The 19,745-nt window shown below is 44.6% G+C and overlaps 1 protein-coding gene across 2 annotated transcripts in view; it reads right to left on the bottom strand.

Annotated features, from left to right (window-relative positions):
* b4galt1l (DP-Gal:betaGlcNAc beta 1,4- galactosyltransferase, polypeptide 1, like) overlaps positions 1 to 18,103 on the bottom strand; it is a 50,411-nt gene extending 32,308 nt beyond the window's left edge. Inside the window, exons 1-3 of one of the 2 annotated variants that reach the window (XM_056298661.1) lie at positions 17,287 to 18,103; positions 12,663 to 12,901; positions 1,858 to 2,048 (exon numbers count right to left, since the gene is read on the bottom strand). In XM_056298661.1, coding sequence (XP_056154636.1) covers positions 1,858 to 2,048; positions 12,663 to 12,901; positions 17,287 to 17,638 — 782 coding nt within the window. In that variant the 5' untranslated portion in view covers positions 17,639 to 18,103. The remainder of the gene's footprint in view (positions 1 to 1,857; positions 2,049 to 12,662; positions 12,902 to 17,286) is intronic. The other variant, XM_056298736.1, reaches the window with a different exon arrangement.
* Between the last annotated feature and the right edge of the window lie 1,642 nt (positions 18,104 to 19,745).

The raw sequence follows: 19,745 nt of genomic DNA, 5'->3' as shown, positions 1-19,745 counted from the left end.
TTACAAACATGGCTGCCCCAGTCGTTAAGGATCATATCAGGTTAACAGGTACAGTCCTTTCAGCTTCCAGGCCTTTAACTCAAGGTAATCTCTCCTCAAAACCCAGCCTTAAGTGTATGGGGACAATGGCACTACTCAAAATACCACAGTACCTAGTCAGCAATGCTCTCTGCATGCATGTCAATGTGGTAGATGATGGTGGAATCCGAAACTCCCCTTGGACTAAAAAGATCAATCTGACACAAACCATGAGCAGATGTGCTCATTCTTTGAGTACAGAAACAGAAGCAGAGAGAAAAGTCCCACTAGAAGATTTTGGAATATTTATTATGGCCCCATAAAACTTAAGATTGTTGTCGGTAGAACATTTCATTTCTACATAGGTCTTTTGTTCTGCAAGGTTTAACACAATGCAGCTGCTGACAAGCCAATTTTGGTAATAAAATACATATTTTGACAGATGCAGTGTATTCACAAAGTCCGTCCACAGAATACCACAATAGATTGGTCCGTAGCGTAGTATGAGTGCCTGTGTGTCCTTACTTCGCATATTTGTATAATCAGTGTTTGACTAACTGTGTCTGTGGGTGACTCTGATCCTGCTGGTGTGTTACTGGACTAGTGCCTCTGAGTAACCATGAAATTTGAACTTTGTTCTTACTTCACTGGGATTCCTATTGGAGTACGTTCGATGTACATTACTGAAAGTTGTCTTTGGACAATATTGGATTTTTTTTTCCACCCAATGCTTGTCCAAAAGCCAATGCTTTTCCAAAGCATTGGATTTTTTTCATGGCCTTGGTGATTTTTTTATAATTTTATGTATTGGAGGGGTGTCCGGGTGGCATGGCGGTCTATTCCGTTGGCTACCAACATGGGGATGGCCGGTTCAGGTCCCCATGTTACCTCCGGCTTGGTCGGGCGTCCCTACAGACGCAATCGGCCATGTCTGTGGGTGGGAAGCCGGATGTGGGGATGTGTCCTGGTCGCTGCATTAGCGCCTCCTCTGGTTGATCGGGGCACCTGTTCGGGGGGGGAGGGGGAACTGGGGGGGAATAGCGTGATCCTCCCATGCGCTACGTCCCCCCCCAGCGAAACTCCTCACTGTCAGGTGAAAAGAAGCGGCTGGCGACTCCACATGTATCGGAGGAGGCATGTGGTAGTCTGCAGCCCTCCCCGGATCGGCAGAAGGGGTGGAGCAGCGACCGAGACGGCTTGGAAGACTGGGGTAATTCGCCAAAGTACAATTGGGGAGAAGGGGGGGGGGGCATAAGTATTTAGACTGGTGAATAAAATCATGGTGGCCTAGAAAACTTTACCACCTTTACTGTCAGGTGAAAAGAAGTGGCTGGCGACTCCACATGTATCGGAGGCATGTGGTAGTCTGCAGCCCTCCCCGGATAGGCAGGGGAGGTGCAGCAGCAACCGGGATGGCATGGAAGAGTGGGGTATTTGGATGGGTACAACTGACAAATGGGGAGAAAAGGGGGGGAAAAAATCAACAACAAAAAATTATGTGTTGGAGCTTTTGTGTTTCTAATGTAATGATGCTGAATTCTTAGGATGCTTTCCCTTGAAAATGGAACATTAGTCCAATTAAAGGAAGATTAAATAGAACAACCAACTAGGTAAATAAAAGCTTTCAGCCAAACTAAAAGAATCCTAGTCCTATTGGATGCCATGGAATCTGTGTCACATGGCCGAGATTGTAATAAAGAGCCTTTCCTCCATCTGTGATAAGCTCACTGTAAGGGCAACACACTCTAATGCTTTCAACCATCACAAGAGAGAATGAAGAGGGGGGAAAAAAAAGAGCAAGACAAAGAGAGAGGCGATGCTGCCAAGCCGTCGCCTTACTTGAAGCCGAACTTGTCCATGGACACGGAGAGGTGGCGGGGCTGGCTGAAACACTTGTAGATGTTGCGGTCATCCATGGGGATGAGGTCCACGTCACTGAAGATGAAGCAGTTGTAGTCGTACTCCTTCAGAGCTTCCATGTAGCCCACGTTTAGCAGCTTGGCTCGGTTGAACGTCTCGCTCCCGTCCTTCTCCAGAGATTTAAAAAAAAAAAAACAACAGCAAAAAGAAAACACAGATCAGCTACGTTTGACCCTCATTCACACGGGCTTCTGGAGAGGCTTTTGTACATGGAAAGTATGGTGGGCTCAACTTTGGTGGCCCGTCACAACTCTGATTTAAGCCCTCATTTGTTGTTTAATGACATAAACTAATGCAAACTAAACTTATTACCGCTGCTCAAAACCTCAGGCAATACTCTTCAGACTGAGCAAATACATCAATGTGCCATCAAAAAAAAAAGAAGTGGTGAGGCAGGTTTGATAGACAGAACTTCAGTACAAAAACTGACTGCACCTTCTTTTGCAGGAGGGAGTTTAAAGGGGGGAAATGTGCATCTTAGCATTATTTTAAGGGCAAGTACTTTTCTCCATGCTGTATTTTTCACGCTCCAAGTAGTTATTTCATACATTTATTTTAAATTAAGTAAATGATGTAGTCTATTGAATACATTCAGAATGAGTTTGGCATTTCAGTAGGAGGATGCTGTAGTTTTCGGAGAAAAAAAACCTGATTACTTAAGACAGTCTAGTGAAGCTTTTAAAAATTCTCTATGCTGTTGTTTTCTCTGGACTCAAACATGGAAGCTCCATGTAACAGGCTGAGGCACAGCCTAAAAGTGGGCCGCAGGTTTTTATAAATGCTGTCCAAGTAAAGCTTTAAACCACTTCAAATCCAAAAGGGCCTCTCCGAGTGGCAGTCCAGGTTCTGGAGAGGGAAGACATCCTGTTATTATCGACTCAAGCAAAGGATTCCAGGGCAACGCGGGTTTATCTGAGAATTAACTTCAGGTATTTCTAAGCTTCCTGGTGCGTTAATTACCATGCTAAATAAGGAAAAAATAAAGAATCCAGTTTATCAGGGAAATGAAGAGAGGGCTCGATGTTTTGCCCAGATCATAGTGATGACAGACGATACGAAGTGCATGAGGGAGAATGTGATCTGGCTTTAGAGATTTAAGGAACCTGGTTTTTACTGAGGCTGTTAGCCTTTGCTGATAGGTTTGGGTTCAGAGAGTATGCTTTTTAGTAGGGATGAGTGACTGAAGACTCAAAGCACACAACAACACTCACAGGCAAGTAGAGGGCTGCTGTACTGCACCCATTCTGCAACCCTGAAGGAAAAGGAAAGCTCAGACAGAACACATCCATAGCCCCAAAGAAAGGAAAAGATATTTCTCCCGATATTTTCCTTTACTCGGCAAGGAAAAAATGCATCGTCGGGCCTTCCAAGAGTTTGCGTGCAGAGTAAAAATTATTCGCCCTTCGGAGATCAGAAGAGCCCCTCTGGCCTTGAGAAAGTCGGGGCTCGTTTTTCAATGCCTGGTTTGTTTCCTCTCCTCTATCTGTTTCCTGTTTCAGCCTCGTGTGAATGAATAACAGGGGGAATCCACCTTAAGGGACATGGGATGACTCACTGCAGTGTTCTGTGTCTTTCAGCCAGACATAATGGGCTCAACAACAGCTCACCTTGCACCGGTTTTATCTGCTTGTTTTAAGTGAAAAGGCTCTTTGTTTGATAGTACTATATGACCCAAAACTGTACAATTTTTTTCCCATTAAAGAGATATGATCCTGAACCACACCCAAGAACTACTGATTACACAACAGCTAACTGGAAAGTTTTCACTTGTACATTACATCACTGCAAACATTACATAAAGCATCTTATTGAAAGTGATGCGTTTTATTTTATAGAGCACAGGAACAAAAGCCTCAGGGGACTTTAGTCAAGCTAATGCAGATTAAATATATGCCAACAGTGGCTTTCCAGGTTTCCATGCCAGGTGGTTGGCTTCTTACAGGAAACAGGAAGTAGCAGATAAAGACGCTGCTAGGCAACGCACACGTGTAGTCAACGTTCTTTCGTATCGAGTTCGGCCTACTGTGAATATGAACCCTGAGTTATTTGGGGGGGGGGGACAAAAAAACAAGTAGAAGCCACTGTAGGCTTTATTTTAGGTGTACTACAGGTGCCGTCACCCCTGTCAGTGCACGTCATCCTGATAGGGCAGTCAGACCCCCTCAGTATATGTTTTCTATTGAGACAGTAGGAAAACCAAGAGGGAAGCGGCACGCAGGAGTCCAGCTTGGATTAGGCCTAGACCTCAAGGCAGCAAGGGTGTTAACCCACCACGAGCAACTTTACAGACATGCAGCAGACCAGCAAGGCCACTGTCTGTCAGGGTATATTTCTTTCATTGGCTATGGTAGACTGTGTCATCTCTTCCATTAATATCACTGAAAAATCTGTGCAGAGAGAATGTGGAACGCGTAGAGAGAATGTTAAATTGAATGAAGAATCATACTTTCGACCACACGAAGAACTCACACCCAACGATTTTTTTTCCCCTGTCTCACAAGAATTTGCTGGATGCATAGAAAAATGTGTTGCTGGATGCATAGGAAATATGTAGAAGCACTGTAAATATGAGTTTGTGAGCCATCTTGTCTGGACCTGCATGATGATGGTCAAAGTTCTGCATCTAAGCCCTGAAAGAGAAGTAGAAAGAGAGAGAGAAAAGAAACAAGCCCATATTACCAGTAGACCCCTGGGCCAACGGGTCCCGCTATTGGCCAAGAGCAAGCAAGTGGTGGATCTCACCTCCTCCAGCGATCACAGCCATTGGCCAGAAATGCCTGACATGCAAGGGGATGGCAGTATGAGCAAGGGAAGCAGGGTAAGGAAGAAATCAAAAAATAACAAGGGAGGAAAGGAAGGACAAGGAAGGACACAAAAGAGAGGAAAAAAAGAGTGAGTATCGACAGCAATCGAACACACAAGAATTAACTGTCAATCAGGGGATAGGATCTGGACCTGGTAGAGGATCAGAGCAGAGACAGAACAAGTCATTTCATGCATTTTCTTTGTTGTTAATCTCTCATCTTTTCTCCCTGAGCTGTGTAATAACAAAGCACAATAACAGTTGCAAAAGGGAAAATTCTGTCTTGCGGTATTGCAACAGACACAAAACTTCATAATTTGAGGCAGGTACAGTGCATCCGTAAAGTATTCACACCCCTTCACTTTCCCCACATTTTGTTATGTTACAGCCTTATTCCAAAATGGATTGAATTCCTTTTTTTTCCTCATCAATCTACACACAATACCCCATAATGACAAAGTGAAAAAGGTTTTGTAGAAATCTTTGCAAATTTATTAAAAATAAAAAACTGAAATATTGCATGTACATAAGTATTCACACCCTTTACTCAGTACTTGGTTGAGGCACCCTTGGCAGCGATTACAGCCTCAAGTCTTCTTGTGTATGAAGCTACAAGCTTGGCACACCTATATTTGGGGTATTTCTCCCATACTTCTCTGCAGATCCTCTCATTCCTGTAAGGTTAGATGGGGAGCGTCGCTGCACAGCTATTTTCAGGTCTTTCCAGAGATGTTCAATGGGGTTCAAGTCTGGGCTCTGGCTGGGCCACTCAAGGACATTCACAGACTTGTCCCGAAGCCACTCCTTCGTTGTCTTGGCTGTGTGCTTAGGGTCATTGTCGTGAATACTTTCCGGATGCACTGTATTCCTCACCATGCTTGTTAATGAATTCTGAGGACTGCTTCTAGACTATATTATCAACAGAGTAAGTGATACACATCACCACAACCATTCTTGTCCTGAAACCGGCCAGCAAGGCTAGAAATAAAGCTTGCCCGCTGGCTCAAGGTTTAGAGGTGCGAGCTCTGGAAAGAAAGCACTAACCTATCTAGTTGGTGATAAATCTACTGCCATACAAAAAGGAGCAAAAAAAAAAAGAAAGGAAAAAAAGTGCATAATATATTTATTGGCTGTCAACACAAAATCAATCACCATATCAAACGCAATCAGTCAACCAATCAACACTCCCTGACCAATTAATCGATGCGCTTATTGGCAGGTCTTGCACAGCACATGGATAAAATACAGTTACCATTAAGCAAGGACCCATGTAAACAGAGGCGACAACCTCTGTATAGGTTTTAAGCAAATATTCCTCCAACACTGAAGAACTCTTCCAGCAACAAATTATGATGGAAAAAAAGTGAGTGTTAGCTATGTGGGGAGATTTTTGGCATTTAAACTTGAAAATTGCATTAACTAAATTATCTGGGCGAGTACAGTTTTTACAGCACTCGGCCCGGCCGTCCCCAAAGTCCTCAGGCTCCACCTGTGCCTGTCACGACTTTTCAGGGGAGGATCAAGACCAAAATTCAGTATTAAGCACTAAAACAGCACAAATATAAACGCTTTTAAAAATGTTTTATTTTAGATACATTTCCATTCAGAACCCAAACTCTGAAAGATTCTACTTAAATCTACTCATTGGAATCTCGTCATAGTCGTTTGAGAAAGACGCAGATGAAACATCCCTGTTTCGTGTTGGAAATTTTGTATAAACTGGTGTTAATTTAATTAACAAAAAACTATGACTAAATATGTTCGTCAACAAGCTTTTTTTTTCCATGACTAAGACGTGACAATGACGTGACGACGACGAGGCGGTGCTGGCGTTATTAAACACTGACTGTCAACGTGCAATATTGTCGACGAAAAAAGACGAGACAAAAATGTATTTTAACAAATAAAAACTTTACCAAAATCACTATATTTTCGTTGACAAAAAAAGAAGAGACAAAATATTATCGATGTTTTTTTCCCTTTTTTCTAAATTTACTTTCAGTCCCTTTCCAGGTGTTAGTAGCTCAGACTGGCTTCCTGCCCCAGTTTCTGCTATAGCGCCTTTTTGTACGCCTTTTGATTTCCGTTTGAACATTGTATCCCTGTACGAGACACAGAGACAGCTGTTAGTGTTAACAATGAGCGCCCAACAAACCACCAGTTACTCCTACTACGCTGGTTTTAAAACAAACGAACCCTCTGTGCTGATGCTACCAGGTCTGGCGCCGCTTTCATGAGACAGACGAATGAGGCATCAATAATAACGTGAGATAAAATACAACGACACGGCAGGTGTGGGCGGCACGGTGGCGCAGTGGTTAGCATGGTCGCCTCACAGCAAGAAGGTTCTGGGTTCGAGCCCGGGGATAGTCCAACTTTGGGGGTCATCCCGGGTCGTCCTCTGTGTGGAGTTTGCATGTTATCCCCATGTCTGCGTGGGTTTCCTCCAGGTGCTCCGGTTTCCTCCCACAGTCTAAAGACATGTAGGTCAGGTGAATCGGCCATACTAGATTGTCCCTAGGTATGAATATGTGTGTGTGTGTGTGTGTGTGTGTATATGTCAGCCCTGCGTGATGGCCTGGCGGCCTGCCCAGGGTGTCTCCCCACCTGCCGCCCAATGACTGCTGGGATAGGCTCCAGCATCCCCGCGACCTTGAGAGCAGGATAAGCAGTTCGGATACTGGATGGATGGAAAATACAATGAAGTAAGCTAGCTAGCTAAAACTTTTCGGCAGAGCTACTTCTACTACATTACTTTTGGCTGCTCCCATTAGGGGGGGGGGGGGGCAAAGTACAACAAAGTAAGCTAGCTAGCTAAAACTCTAAAGTGGAGCTAAAATTTTAAATTGCCATTAGTGTTGTTTTAACCGTCCAGTTTATTTAGTGTAGCATATTTCACCACAAACAAATCGAGGTAGGTAAACGTCTTGGTCGTAACGTTCGTTGTTGTTTTTAAACATTAAACCAGCTAGTAAGGCGTGGTGTTACATTATGCAGGCTGTGTTTTATAGCCTGTGTTTTTAATTGGCTAATGATAAGATAAAATCTTACGTGAAATACAAACCCCAATTCCAGTGAAGTTGGGACGTTGTGTAAAATGCGAATAAAAACAGAATACAATGATTTGCAAATCCTTTTCGACCTATATTCAATGAATACACTACAAAGAGAAGATATTGATAAACTTTATTGTTTTTTGCAAATATTTACTCATTTTGAATTTGATGCCTGCAACACGTTGCAAAGAAGCTGGGACAGGGGCAACAAAAGACTGGGAAAGTTGAGGAATGCTCAAAAAACACCTGTTTGGAACATTCCACAGGTGAACAGGTTAATTGGAAACAGGTGAGTGTCACGATTGGGTATAAAAGGAGCATCCCCGAAAAGCTCAGTCGTTCACAAGCAAGGATGGGGCGAGGTTCACCACTTTGTGAACAACTGCATGAGCAAATAGTCCAACAGTTTAAGAACAACGTTTCTCAACGTACAATTGCAGGGAATCTAGGGATTTCATCATCTACAGTCCATAGTATCATCAAAAGATTCGGAGAATCCGGAGAAATCTCTGCACATAAAAAGGAAAAGGACCATGCAGATTGTTATCAGCGTCAAGTCCAAAAGCCAGCATCTGTGATGGTATGGGGGTGTGTTAGTGCCCACAGCATGGATAACTTACACATCTGTGAAGGCACGATTAATGCTGAAAGGTACATACAGGTTTTGGAGCAACATATGCTGCCATTTCAGGGACGTCCCAGCTTATTTCAGCAAGACAAGCCAAGCCACATTCTGCACGTGTTGCAACAGCGTGGCTTCGTAGTAAAAGAGTGCAGGTACTAGACTGGCCTGCCTGCAGTCCAGACCTGTCTCCCACTGAAAATGTGTGGCGCATTATGAAGTGCAAAATACGACAACGGAGACCCCGGACTGTTGAGCAACTGAAGTCGTACATCAAGCAAGAATGGGAAAGAATTCCACCTACAAAGCTTCAACAATTAGTGTCCTCAGTTCCCAAACGCTTATTGAGTGTTGTTAAAAGGAAAGGTGATGTAACACAGTGGTGAACATGCCCCTGCCCCAGCTTTTTTGGAATGTGTTGCAGGCATCAAATTCAAAATGAGTGAATATTTGTAAAAAACAATAAAGTTTATCAGTTTGAACATTAAATATCTTGTCTTTGTAGTGTATTCAATTGAATATAGGTCGAAAAGGATTTGCAAATCATTGTATTCTGTTTTTATTTACGTTTTACACAACGTCCCAACTTCATTGGAATTGGGCTTTGTAGGTGACTTAAATGACCCAAAAAAAAAAAAAAAAATAAAAATATATATATATATATATATATATATATATATATATATATATATATATGTATTGGTTTTGGCTAGACTAGATTGACTGAAATGTTCAATATACATTCTGATGGCTAAAAAAAAGATGTCAACCGTTTTTATTGACTAAAACGATACTGAAATAGTTACGGTTTTCTTTGACTAAAATAAGACTAAAATGACCAGACTTTTAGTCGACTAAAACTTGACTTAACAAAAACGGGGTGAGGTTGACTAAATATGGTAAAAACTACAAAGGACACAGGACTAAGACTATAAATAAGATTAAGACTAAATAGAAAAAAAAAAATAACACTAGCACGTAAACTCCATCCTCTCATATACACTCACCGGCCACTTTATTAGGCACACCTGTCCAACTGCTCGTTAACGCAAATTTCTAATCAGCCAATCACATGGCAGCAACTCAATGCATTTAGGCATGTAGACATGGTCAAGACGATCTGCTGCAGTTCAAACTGAGCATCAGAATGGGGAAGAAAGGTGATTTAAGTGACTTTGAACGTGGCATGGTTGTTGGTGCCAGACGGGCTGGCCTGAGTATTTCAGAAACTGCTGATCTACTGGGATTTTCACGCACAACCATCTCTAGGGTTTACAGAGAATGGTCCGAAAAAGAGAAAATATCCAGTGAGTGGCAGTTCTGTGGGCGAAAATGCCTTGTTGATGCCAGAGGTCAAAGGAGAATGGCCAGACTGGTTCGAGCTGATAGAAAGGCAACAGTAACTCAAATAACCACTCATTACAACCGAGGTATGCAGAAGAGCATCTCTGAACGCACAACACGTCGAACCTTGAGGCAGATGGGCTACAGCAGCAGAAGACCACACCGGGTGCCACTCCTGTCAGCTAAGAACAGGAAACTGAGGCTACAATTCGCACAGGCTCACCAAAATTGGACAATAGAAGATTGGAAAAACGTTGCCTGGTCTGATGAGTCTCGATTTCTGCTGCGACTTTCGGATGGTAGGGTCAGAATTTGACGTCAACAACATGAAAGCATGGATCCATCCTGCCTTGTATCAACGGTTCAGGCTGGTGGTGGTGGTGTAATGGTGTGGGGGATATTTTCTTGGCACACTTTGGGCCCCTTAGTACCAATTGAGCATCGTGTCAACGCCACAGCCTACCTGAGTATTGTTTCTGACCATGTCCATCCCTTTATGACCACAGTGTTCCCATCCTCTGATGGCTACTTCCAGCAGGATAAAGCGCCATGTCATAAAGCTCGAATCATCTCAGACTGGTTTCTTGAACATGACAATGAGTTCACTGTACTCAAATGGCCTCCACAGTCACCAGATCTCAATCCAATAGAGCACCTTTGGGATGTAGTGGACCGAGAGATTCGCATCATGGATGTGCAGCCGACAAATCTGAAGCAACTGCGTGATGCTATCATGTCAATATGGACCAAACTCTCTGAGGAATGTTCCAGTACCTTGTTGAATCTATGCCATGAAGTATTAAGGCAGTTCTGAAGGCAAAAGGGGGTCCAACCCGGTACTAGCAAGGTGTACCTAATAAAGTGGCCAGTGAGTGCATGTCAGCAGCATGGCCAACTAAATGGGAGTATGATTACTTCCATTGTCTGGAGCACATATCACAGTGGGGCAATTAGTATTGGTTGTATATAGCAGTGCACAACACTACTGGGGTAAGGGGTTTGCAGGAACTTTATATATGTACTTACTTAACATTTTATGAGGAATTTTGGATAAAGGGAACTATTAACATATTATTTCATGTAAAATGTATTGCACAAATCCAATCAGTGGACTCAAGACCAAGGTTGAACAGGGACTTCCATTTCTCTTTGGTCCACATGTTACAGTGAGCACAACTAGCAGCTGTTTTACAACGTGAAAAGGCAAGTAGCTTCTTGTCCGCCTCTGCCTTGCTGTACAACTCTCCTCTCTCATCTTCTAGGTAAACCTCCATACCAGGACAGTGGCCAAATCTCTTTCAACATTTAAACGAGAAATGAGAGATTTTTTTCCATTTCAGAATGGTAAAAAGTCATAAAGGGCACAAAAAACTTCACATCCCTTGACCCTTGACCACTACCAATCTCCAAAACAATGCATTTCTCACCAGAGCAATGGACTGGAAAATATCTTTGAAATAAAAAGTCAAACATTTTGCAGTCAATTTGAAATGGAATTTTTTTTGACAACATTATGGCTGAAAAGAGGTTTTGACCTTTCTCGTGACTTTAACCCAATTACCTCCAAAATTTCATCAGTTCATGTAGGGACCATTGCTCGCCTTTCCTGAAAATGTCATGATATATGCTGCTGCTGTTTTTGTTTTTTTTTTCTTATTAAGTTAATATCACTCAATGAGGGGTAATACAAAGGTACGCAGGCAGACAGACTCTTTTAAATATGTCCAGACCTACTCTGGCTGGGAGAAAAGTTATAAAGCTCTAGTGGAGCCTGGACGAAGCATCTATGACAGCTTGGCTTCAGACGAAACCTTGCACCAAAAAAAACAATTTGAAGAAAAACCACAAAGGAGAAGTGCAAGGAGATGATTCTGATTTTAGTGGCGGTAGTAGTAGCAGCAGCAGTAGTAGTAATGAAGTAGAAACTGGTAGTTGTTTAACTTCAGCTGTGTTAGTGGGGATGGTGGTGTTAAGGTTAGATTAGTTGATGGCAGTACTAAAGTTGGAGATATTTGTATTTGTGTTGCTGGGTCAGTGATAAAGCCTTTTTCAGTGGGCAAGTTTTATTCCAGAGGCGCAGACTTAGCCAACAAACCATGCGTCATGGCATCAGGCAGAGCACGTTCAACAAATGTCTACATTAAGGCATCGTTATTGACAGTAATACTTGAATAAATAAAGGTGCTGTCCCTGAAGGGTGACACAATAAGCAAACACTCAGGTCAAACTCAATGACAAAACAGCTCTGAGCACAAAGATGTCAGTAAAAAAAAAAAAGAGAGAAAAAGATTTCAGTGTCAAACTTTCAACACAACACCCACTTGGGTGTTGGCATCTGGTTGCCACATACTATTCTACTTCTACCAAAACAGAAAGACCTATAGTTTCTTTTCATGAGTATATTTGCTGTTGGTCAGTTTGTGCATCGACTAACGAGAGGTTTGAGTCACCTCCTCTTCTCTGGAATCATCTGCTTTGTGACACACCAGATTATGACATCACAGACCCTCCCTCCCACGCTGAGCAAATTCACTTTGACAAAGGCATTGTCCATCAATTTGTGTGTACCTTGTTGGTTATGTGAAACCTACTGAGCTTTAAGCCAACTTTCAGACCTTACAAATGCAGTCACAACATCTCGTTGATACACATCATGTAGCTATGTTGTGAAGAGCACTTTGTGCTGCATTCATCTGAAATGTGAAACTTTGTATAGAAACAAAAGATAATAGAAGCAAGATTCTATTATGATTTCATTATCACCCCTGGTATCATTAGATGCTTTAAAAACCAATAATGAAAACTGTTATGCTACTTCTAAAATTCTCACTATCGTGATCAACAACACATAAATAAATATAAAGTTATCATAACTAGGTTTAGTTGGATTATATCATACCTGATTGATAACATAGACTCCGTAGTCTAGCTGCTGGCGCTGCAGGATGGGGTGGAGATAGTACAGCCAGTATTTCAGGTGCTCGTCACGGTTCCTAAAGGGGATGATAAGAGCCACCTTCTGCAGGGCAATACAGTCTTTGGGTTGGTACCGGCCACCGGGCTGCACGTTGAGGTTCTCCTTCCTGGTCAGTTCCAGGCTGGGGACCGGGGAACTGAACTCTACCCGCAGGGGGCCGACTGGGACCAGGAAGGAAACCGGAAGGAAAGAGCAGAACACATTATTATTATTTAGCTCTGTATAACGAAATTCTTGTTTCTCTTGCACCCCCGACCCCAGAGGTCAGGGGTCAGGGAAAAACAGAGCAGAAGCCCTAAACTCAGTGGAAATGATGGACAATACAGTGTCTTTCTCAAAGATGTGTTCAAGCAGATGAACGCCACCATACTGGCTTGAAAATGGCTCCTCCTTTACTCAATACTATGCTGCCTTAGTCTTTAAACTGGAGATAAAATAACTACGGAGATGATCTCGACAGGGTCCAGGAAGCATATATTCATAGATTTAAAAAATAAATGGATAAAGATTAAAGAAACTCTGCACGTGGGAGGGGAGAAGAACAAAGAAAAAGTGAGAGAAAAGATGAGGGAGAGACGGTAATGTACAAGATTCACTCTCGGTATGGGCGTGTGGGATTCCACAAGTCCACCATTTATCAGCCTGATACTCCCACCAAAGGATCAAGGACAATAAAACAGTAAGTAGTAGCGGGAACAGTAAAAACCCCTTCCTTTCGAGGGAGCGGTTACTTGAATTGGACAGAGAGAGAGGTGATGACATCAGAGCGTATCAGGAAATGCAGGAGCCAGTCATGTGCTGGAAATGATAAGCCAATAGGTTTCAAATAGCCATAAAACATCACAAGTGTACCATCAATCTCACTAGTCACAAGCGCAAGGCAGCAGCCATACAAAAGAGATTGAGTTAACGGTTTATCAAATCAAAGGCAGCTATGGAACCTGTTCAGTGACCACTAATGCCCCGTGACATCCCGTACCACCAATCGGGCGCTAAAGCCAAAGCCACACTCTCTCGGTTGTGTTTTCACCCACACTACTCTCGGCGCACCAGCTTGTCATCTGGTACACCTGGGTTATGGGTGATGAGCACAGCAGTGAACGCACACTAAAGCTCACCAAACACATTTGCCTGCTGTGTCCCAGAATTCATCATAAGGCTGAACAATGTTGAAAAAAAATATCCACACTGAGATATTTTTGAGGGGGTTTTGTGTTATATATTGCAATATTAAATAAGAAATAAAAAGAAGTGCCATATTTTCACCTGCTATACATAAAGCTTATGTAAAAGATTTGTTATTTTTAATATTTTTAACATTTGATAATATTTCAAACATTTTTAATATATGTAATATTTTTAATATCCATCCATTCATCATCTAAGCCGCTTATCCTGAGTAGAGTTGCGGGATGCTGCAGCCTATCCCAGCAGTTATAATTTTTTATTTTCTATTTTCATGCAAAAGAATTTCCTCTTAGCAATGATTAGGATGTTCTCAGAGGGGGAAATATGGCAATTCTCCATTAAATCAGACTAAATTACATAATTTGTCAGATGTGCTAGAACAGTTTCCTCGAGAGTAGCCATAAAAAGTAGACCTTACAAGATTCAATTTTCCATCAAGTAATAAGAGTTTTAGCCTAACATGAAGGACGGACCCAATTTTCCTGACGTCGCATCCAATGCAATGTCACTACTGCTCACGTGTATTACTGCGATGTCGATTCCGAAACAATATCGTACAACCCTACTGACTCCAGTCCCTTTCCATGTTTAACCTTTCCAATACATGAGAATAGGACCTGAGAACGATGGCCGGTTGACTGCTAAGCGTGTCTGGTAGAGCAGCGCTCTGCGGTTGGTAATGGGTTTAGACAAGCAGGAGCTACAGTTGAGTGGGTCTCACCACAGGAGGCAGGGTTATGGTGGAAACAGGGAGGCCGGGAGGACTACAGAGGTGGACCTACTGACCCACAGTATTATGTCTTTTAAGGTGAATGGGTGCGCTCATCGTCTGTCATGTCTGTGTTTTCAACTTCTTTTTAACCTTTGTTTACCCAGGGTAGTATGCGGAGCACGTGCGTTGTTTTTTCGCAACAGCCCGATGCACATTCACACTATTCCACGCAGTCAACACCCGCGAGCCACCCGGTACGACCAGTCTTCACTGGTGGCCACTGAGCAGTCGGTTTGGGGGATAGGTGCCTTGCTCAAGGGAACGTCAGCCCTGGGTATTGAGGGAGGGGGCAGTGCCATTCATTCACTCCGCCCACCCGCGTTTCCCTGCGGGTCCGGGGATCGAGCCGGCGACCTTCCGGCCACAAGCCCGGTTCTCTAACCTGCAGAGGCCACGGCTGCCCAACTTGTAGGACGACCTTTTTTTCTCTAAACGTGTGTACTGCTTACAAACAGAATGTCGACGTCAAATCATAGTAAAACTATCTGTGTGATGATTTGTTATATACAGCGTATATCTGCATTTTCATATTTTTACTGAAACTCCCAGAACTCTGCAGGTCTGCTGCAACTCTGTTCTTTTAAATAAAGGCTGAAGACTTTTCTGTTTGCCCCTGCCTTTTATGAAATCACATTTAAAGCTTTTTATTATCTATTATCTATACATGTTTTATGTACAGCCCTTTGAATTTACTTATTGCTGAAATGTGCTACACAGATCAATTTTCCTTGCCTTATGCAACAGGTGGGTTCTCACACACATACAGGAGACCACTTAAAAGGTATATGCGTGTGTTTGTGCGTCAAGACACTCTCCCTTTTCCTCCGGGACACTACAGCGTGACAATCTTGTTATATCGTCTCTCTCCATCTCTGACTCTCACGCACACCTGTTAACCAAAACACTTTTTAGATGTTTGAAAGAGAACCACGCAACCTAGATCACGAGGCTCGGGGGGGAGGGGGGTGGTGGCTTTAGATCTATCAGGAAACTGTATAAGTGGACAAACTGGTCAGTTACAGACAAACCAGCAACAGATGACACTGACCTCGCCTGCTCACATGTGCTAGTAACCGGCGCTCTGGTCACAGTGTACGCCGACATTCACTTCTAATGACCCAGCAAAAATCAAATCTTTGAAAAGGCTAAACACCAGAGACTGTTGCCCTTTGCCCCGAGGGGCTTTTGGGGTGGAGGTGTGTGTGTGTGAGGGGGGGGGGGGTCACAGATTGCCACAGTGAGGGTTCCAGCTGAAGCAACACTGCTATGAAATCTTAGGTCATGGGGAGGAGTTAAGCCCAAGACTGATAATAAACATCTCTGCACCACAGGAAGACCAACTGGTGGATCGGAAGTTCTGGTGTCAGCGTCGTCCACTGTCCCTTTCCAACTCACGTCTGTTAGCTCTGTAAACTTCAATTACTGTGGTCACGTTGCACTGCATTCGACCTGGCCTAAAAGTTTTATCAGCCCTACACATCAGCTATCGTTTTACGACCAAGGTTACATTAGCGGAACCTACCCAAGGTATGACGACTTTCAGGGAGTGTTTTTTTTTCCCCCTGAGAAATGCCTGGCAAACACTGGCTGCCAGCCTCACAGCTTTTTCTTTTGCCACCTGTAGGATTTATCAAGATTAAGATTTCCTTTGTGATTACATAAAGCACAATGAAATTGTGTTTGCCATTCCCAATTCCAAACACAAAATATCTTCTTAGGTGATGAGTAGTTCTCCTGAACTACATCAACCACTGTAGTCATGACATGCATCATGTCATCCATCAGAACCGGCAGGTGAGCCGAGGTCACCATCGAACAATTGTAAAACCAACCCCCGAAACAGCAAATAAATGCTGTTGCCTTCTGGCTGTGACTGGGAACTTGCGAACTAGCAAGAATGACAGACCCCCCCCCCCCCCCACCATCATCATTTGGTGGCCCTGCACTGTTCTGAACACCAGGCTGGTAAAACAGCAAGGAGTGGGCGATTAGATTTCAAAGTTACTGCAACTGGAGGGCAAAGACAGCAGCCATCTCTGCATGTAAAGCTCTCTGACAGTCAGGGGGCGAAACTTAAATATGATCCCCCTCTATTCTCATGATGAATGCCTGTGAGCTCTAGCAGTACAGCATGCTCCCAATTGTATAACCCAATATCTATTCCTGCCTTTCATTACAACCACTTGCTTTAGTTTAGACGGCGAGTAATATCAAGTGATAAGCAAGGCAAATACGTGCATGTAATAGATAAGAAACATTAGCTGGGAAAGGTGTGACAAGTGAACCCAGTGCCACATTAGAGACTGACGTCACCCACACCGCACGAAGACATCAGAACTCGTGCAGTAAATAGGGAATTTGCATTGTAGAACAAGTTGTTAAGCCACGCTGTCTGAATTATGAATACCACGACTGGTCATGTGACCGCAGAACAAGCAGACCGAGTACTGAGTGCTCGTTACTGGGAGGGGGGGATTCTTTTTGAAAACCCCTTTCCACTGCCATTTCCCTTTTTGCCCCCCCCCCCCTCAACACAAGGAACATAATGTACATTTTACAATGAGTGAGAACACGTCAGCCGCTTACTCAGCAGAGGCGACGCGTCGGGACAGCGCTCCAGCTTCTTGGCATTTGTCACTTTCTTCTCCTCCTCCTCTCCGCCCGCGGCAGGCACTTCATCCCGGGTGTCTCCTCCCTCCGCCGGCGAGGAGGCTGTGGCGGCTCTCCTCGGGGCTACGACGTCTCTCGACGTCAGGTTACTCGCTCTGGCAAAGCTGGAAACCCTCCGCGACTGCTGATGTTGCACAAAGGCGAATCGGACGTCCAGAGACGTCACGTAGAAAATCAACGTGACCGATATGTGGAGGAAACAGAGGAGCACGACCAGCTTGCACGTCCTGTTGAGAAAGCTGAAGCTCATCGACGAGTCCCCCGGCATCTTGACTTGCGGCTTTTTAAAAAAAAAAAACAACCCCTAATTCATACAGACGGAGGCGATATGTTAACATATACATGGGCGACTTCAACAGTCCCTACAGCCGCCGACTCCGAAGCCACATTAAAACGGTTACAAGTAACCGAGGACCGGGTAAAAACGGCCGGCTCCCCGCTAGCCGCTGGTTTCGGAGTCCATTTCGCTTGGTTCGGAGCAACAGTTGGGCGAGTTTTACGACAGTTTGCTTAAGTTGGCAACTGTTGCGCTGGGTAACGGTACTCAGCCAGCGAGCCCGGCTACAACTGACTCAAAAAACGAACCGTTGCGGACGAAAGGAGCCGACGTCTCGCCGGTAGAAAAAAATAAATAAAAAAAGTAGTTTCGTCAAGCGGATTCGGAGCAGCGGGGGGGGAGGGAGGGGAAAAAAAGAGGGTAAAAAAAAAAAACATCCGACAAACAGCGCGTCGCTGAAGACCGGCCGCGGTGTTTCCGCCGTGTAAACTCCGACCCTGGGACCGCTTTGGCTGCCTGGCTCCGCTGGCTGACGGGCGACTTCCGGGTGCGGACGGGAAAGGGGAGGGGCGTCGCAACCGGCCGTGCCATGCGTCAATCAGCCCGCCCGGGGTTAATGACGAAAACACCCACGGTAGGCAGGCGACCACGTCGAGTCAGGTCGAGTTTGTTTGTTTTAGCCCAGCTCCACAAGGAAGGGCCGAAGGGCTTTTACAATCTGCACGATACGCAACACCACCTGTCCTTGGACCTTAAACCCGGATGAGGACAACTCCACAAGAAAAACCTTATCAGGAAAAACATATGTACCCTACCAATAAGACACGTTAACCCCTAGTTAACGGGTCTGACCCTTCAGCCGAGCGGTTAGTGGTGTCGCCTTGTGGTGCAGTACACCCCGTATCGAATCCCGCACCGGGCAAGAAAATAACCGCTTACATTGGTGGCAGCGGTGGGATCCGGAAGTGTGCAGATCCTCGGGAGTCTCTTCGGAGCGCGGGAATAACAAGGCGCGCTTCCGGGGAGGGTGACGACTGTAAACTACTAAGACACGTTAGCCCCTAGCTAACGGGTCTGACCCTTTAGCCGAGCGGTTAGTGGCGTCGCCTTGTGGCGCAGTACAGCCGTATCGAATCCCGCACCGGGCAAGAAAATAACCGGTTCCACATATATGAGAGAAACCTTCGGGAGAGCAACAGAGGAAGGGTCCCCTTTCCAGCACGGACAGACATCGATCAACTGCACAAAATACACAACAAATAGCAACGATTACACAGAGCAAGGCAATGTAGAACACATGCCTAAGATTTGGCGAATTTAAAAGTTCCAAGTCCAGTTGCACGTGATTCAACTCCTTTGGATAACCGTGACCTGGATGAATGAGAACATTCACAGACAATTTAAAAGGTAATGTAATTGTAAAGAGAGTGCAAAGCAGATTTTGGTGAGTCTGTGTCCATCCAAGGCAACGCCAGGAACGCAACAGATGCAGGTCAAGAGCCGGCGTGACCCTGCACCACGAACCAGCTCTGCTCAGCGGGGGGGGGGGGGCTGCAGAGAGAATAGATCTGACATGCGCACAGGAGGTGAGGCAGACTTCGACACAGTATTCACGCACAGAGACAGAGAAAGAAGACGAGAGACGTGATGAGAGTGATGCCTAAAACAGGCAGTATAAAGGCAATTTTAAACGATAGCATAAATCTCCAGGAGGGTGGGGATTGTGTCCGAGGGAAAACAGGAGGCGTCACAAACGGGATCTGAAGGCATCAGACGGTCGAAAGAGAGAGATGGTCGGTCAATGGTCATCAAGATTCAAGAGTCCACCCATCCACCGAACCGCTTATCCTGCGCTCAGGGTCCACGGATGCTGGAGCCTATCCCAGCAGTCATTGGGCAGCAATTGAGAGACACCCTGGACAGGCCGCCAGGCCATCACTGGGCTCACACACACACACACACACACACACACACACACACACACATCCACAAGGGCAATTTAGTTCACCTGACCTACATGTCTTTGGACTGTGGGAGGAAACCGGAGCACCTGGAGGAAACCCACGCAGACACGGGGGGGACATGCAAACTCCACACA

Source organism: Lampris incognitus, chromosome 1, assembly GCF_029633865.1.
Source record: "Lampris incognitus isolate fLamInc1 chromosome 1, fLamInc1.hap2, whole genome shotgun sequence".
Lineage (NCBI taxonomy): Eukaryota > Metazoa > Chordata > Actinopteri > Lampriformes > Lampridae > Lampris > Lampris incognitus.
Note: the sequence above shows the minus strand (reverse complement) of the source record. Positions and strands in the feature narration are given on the sequence as shown.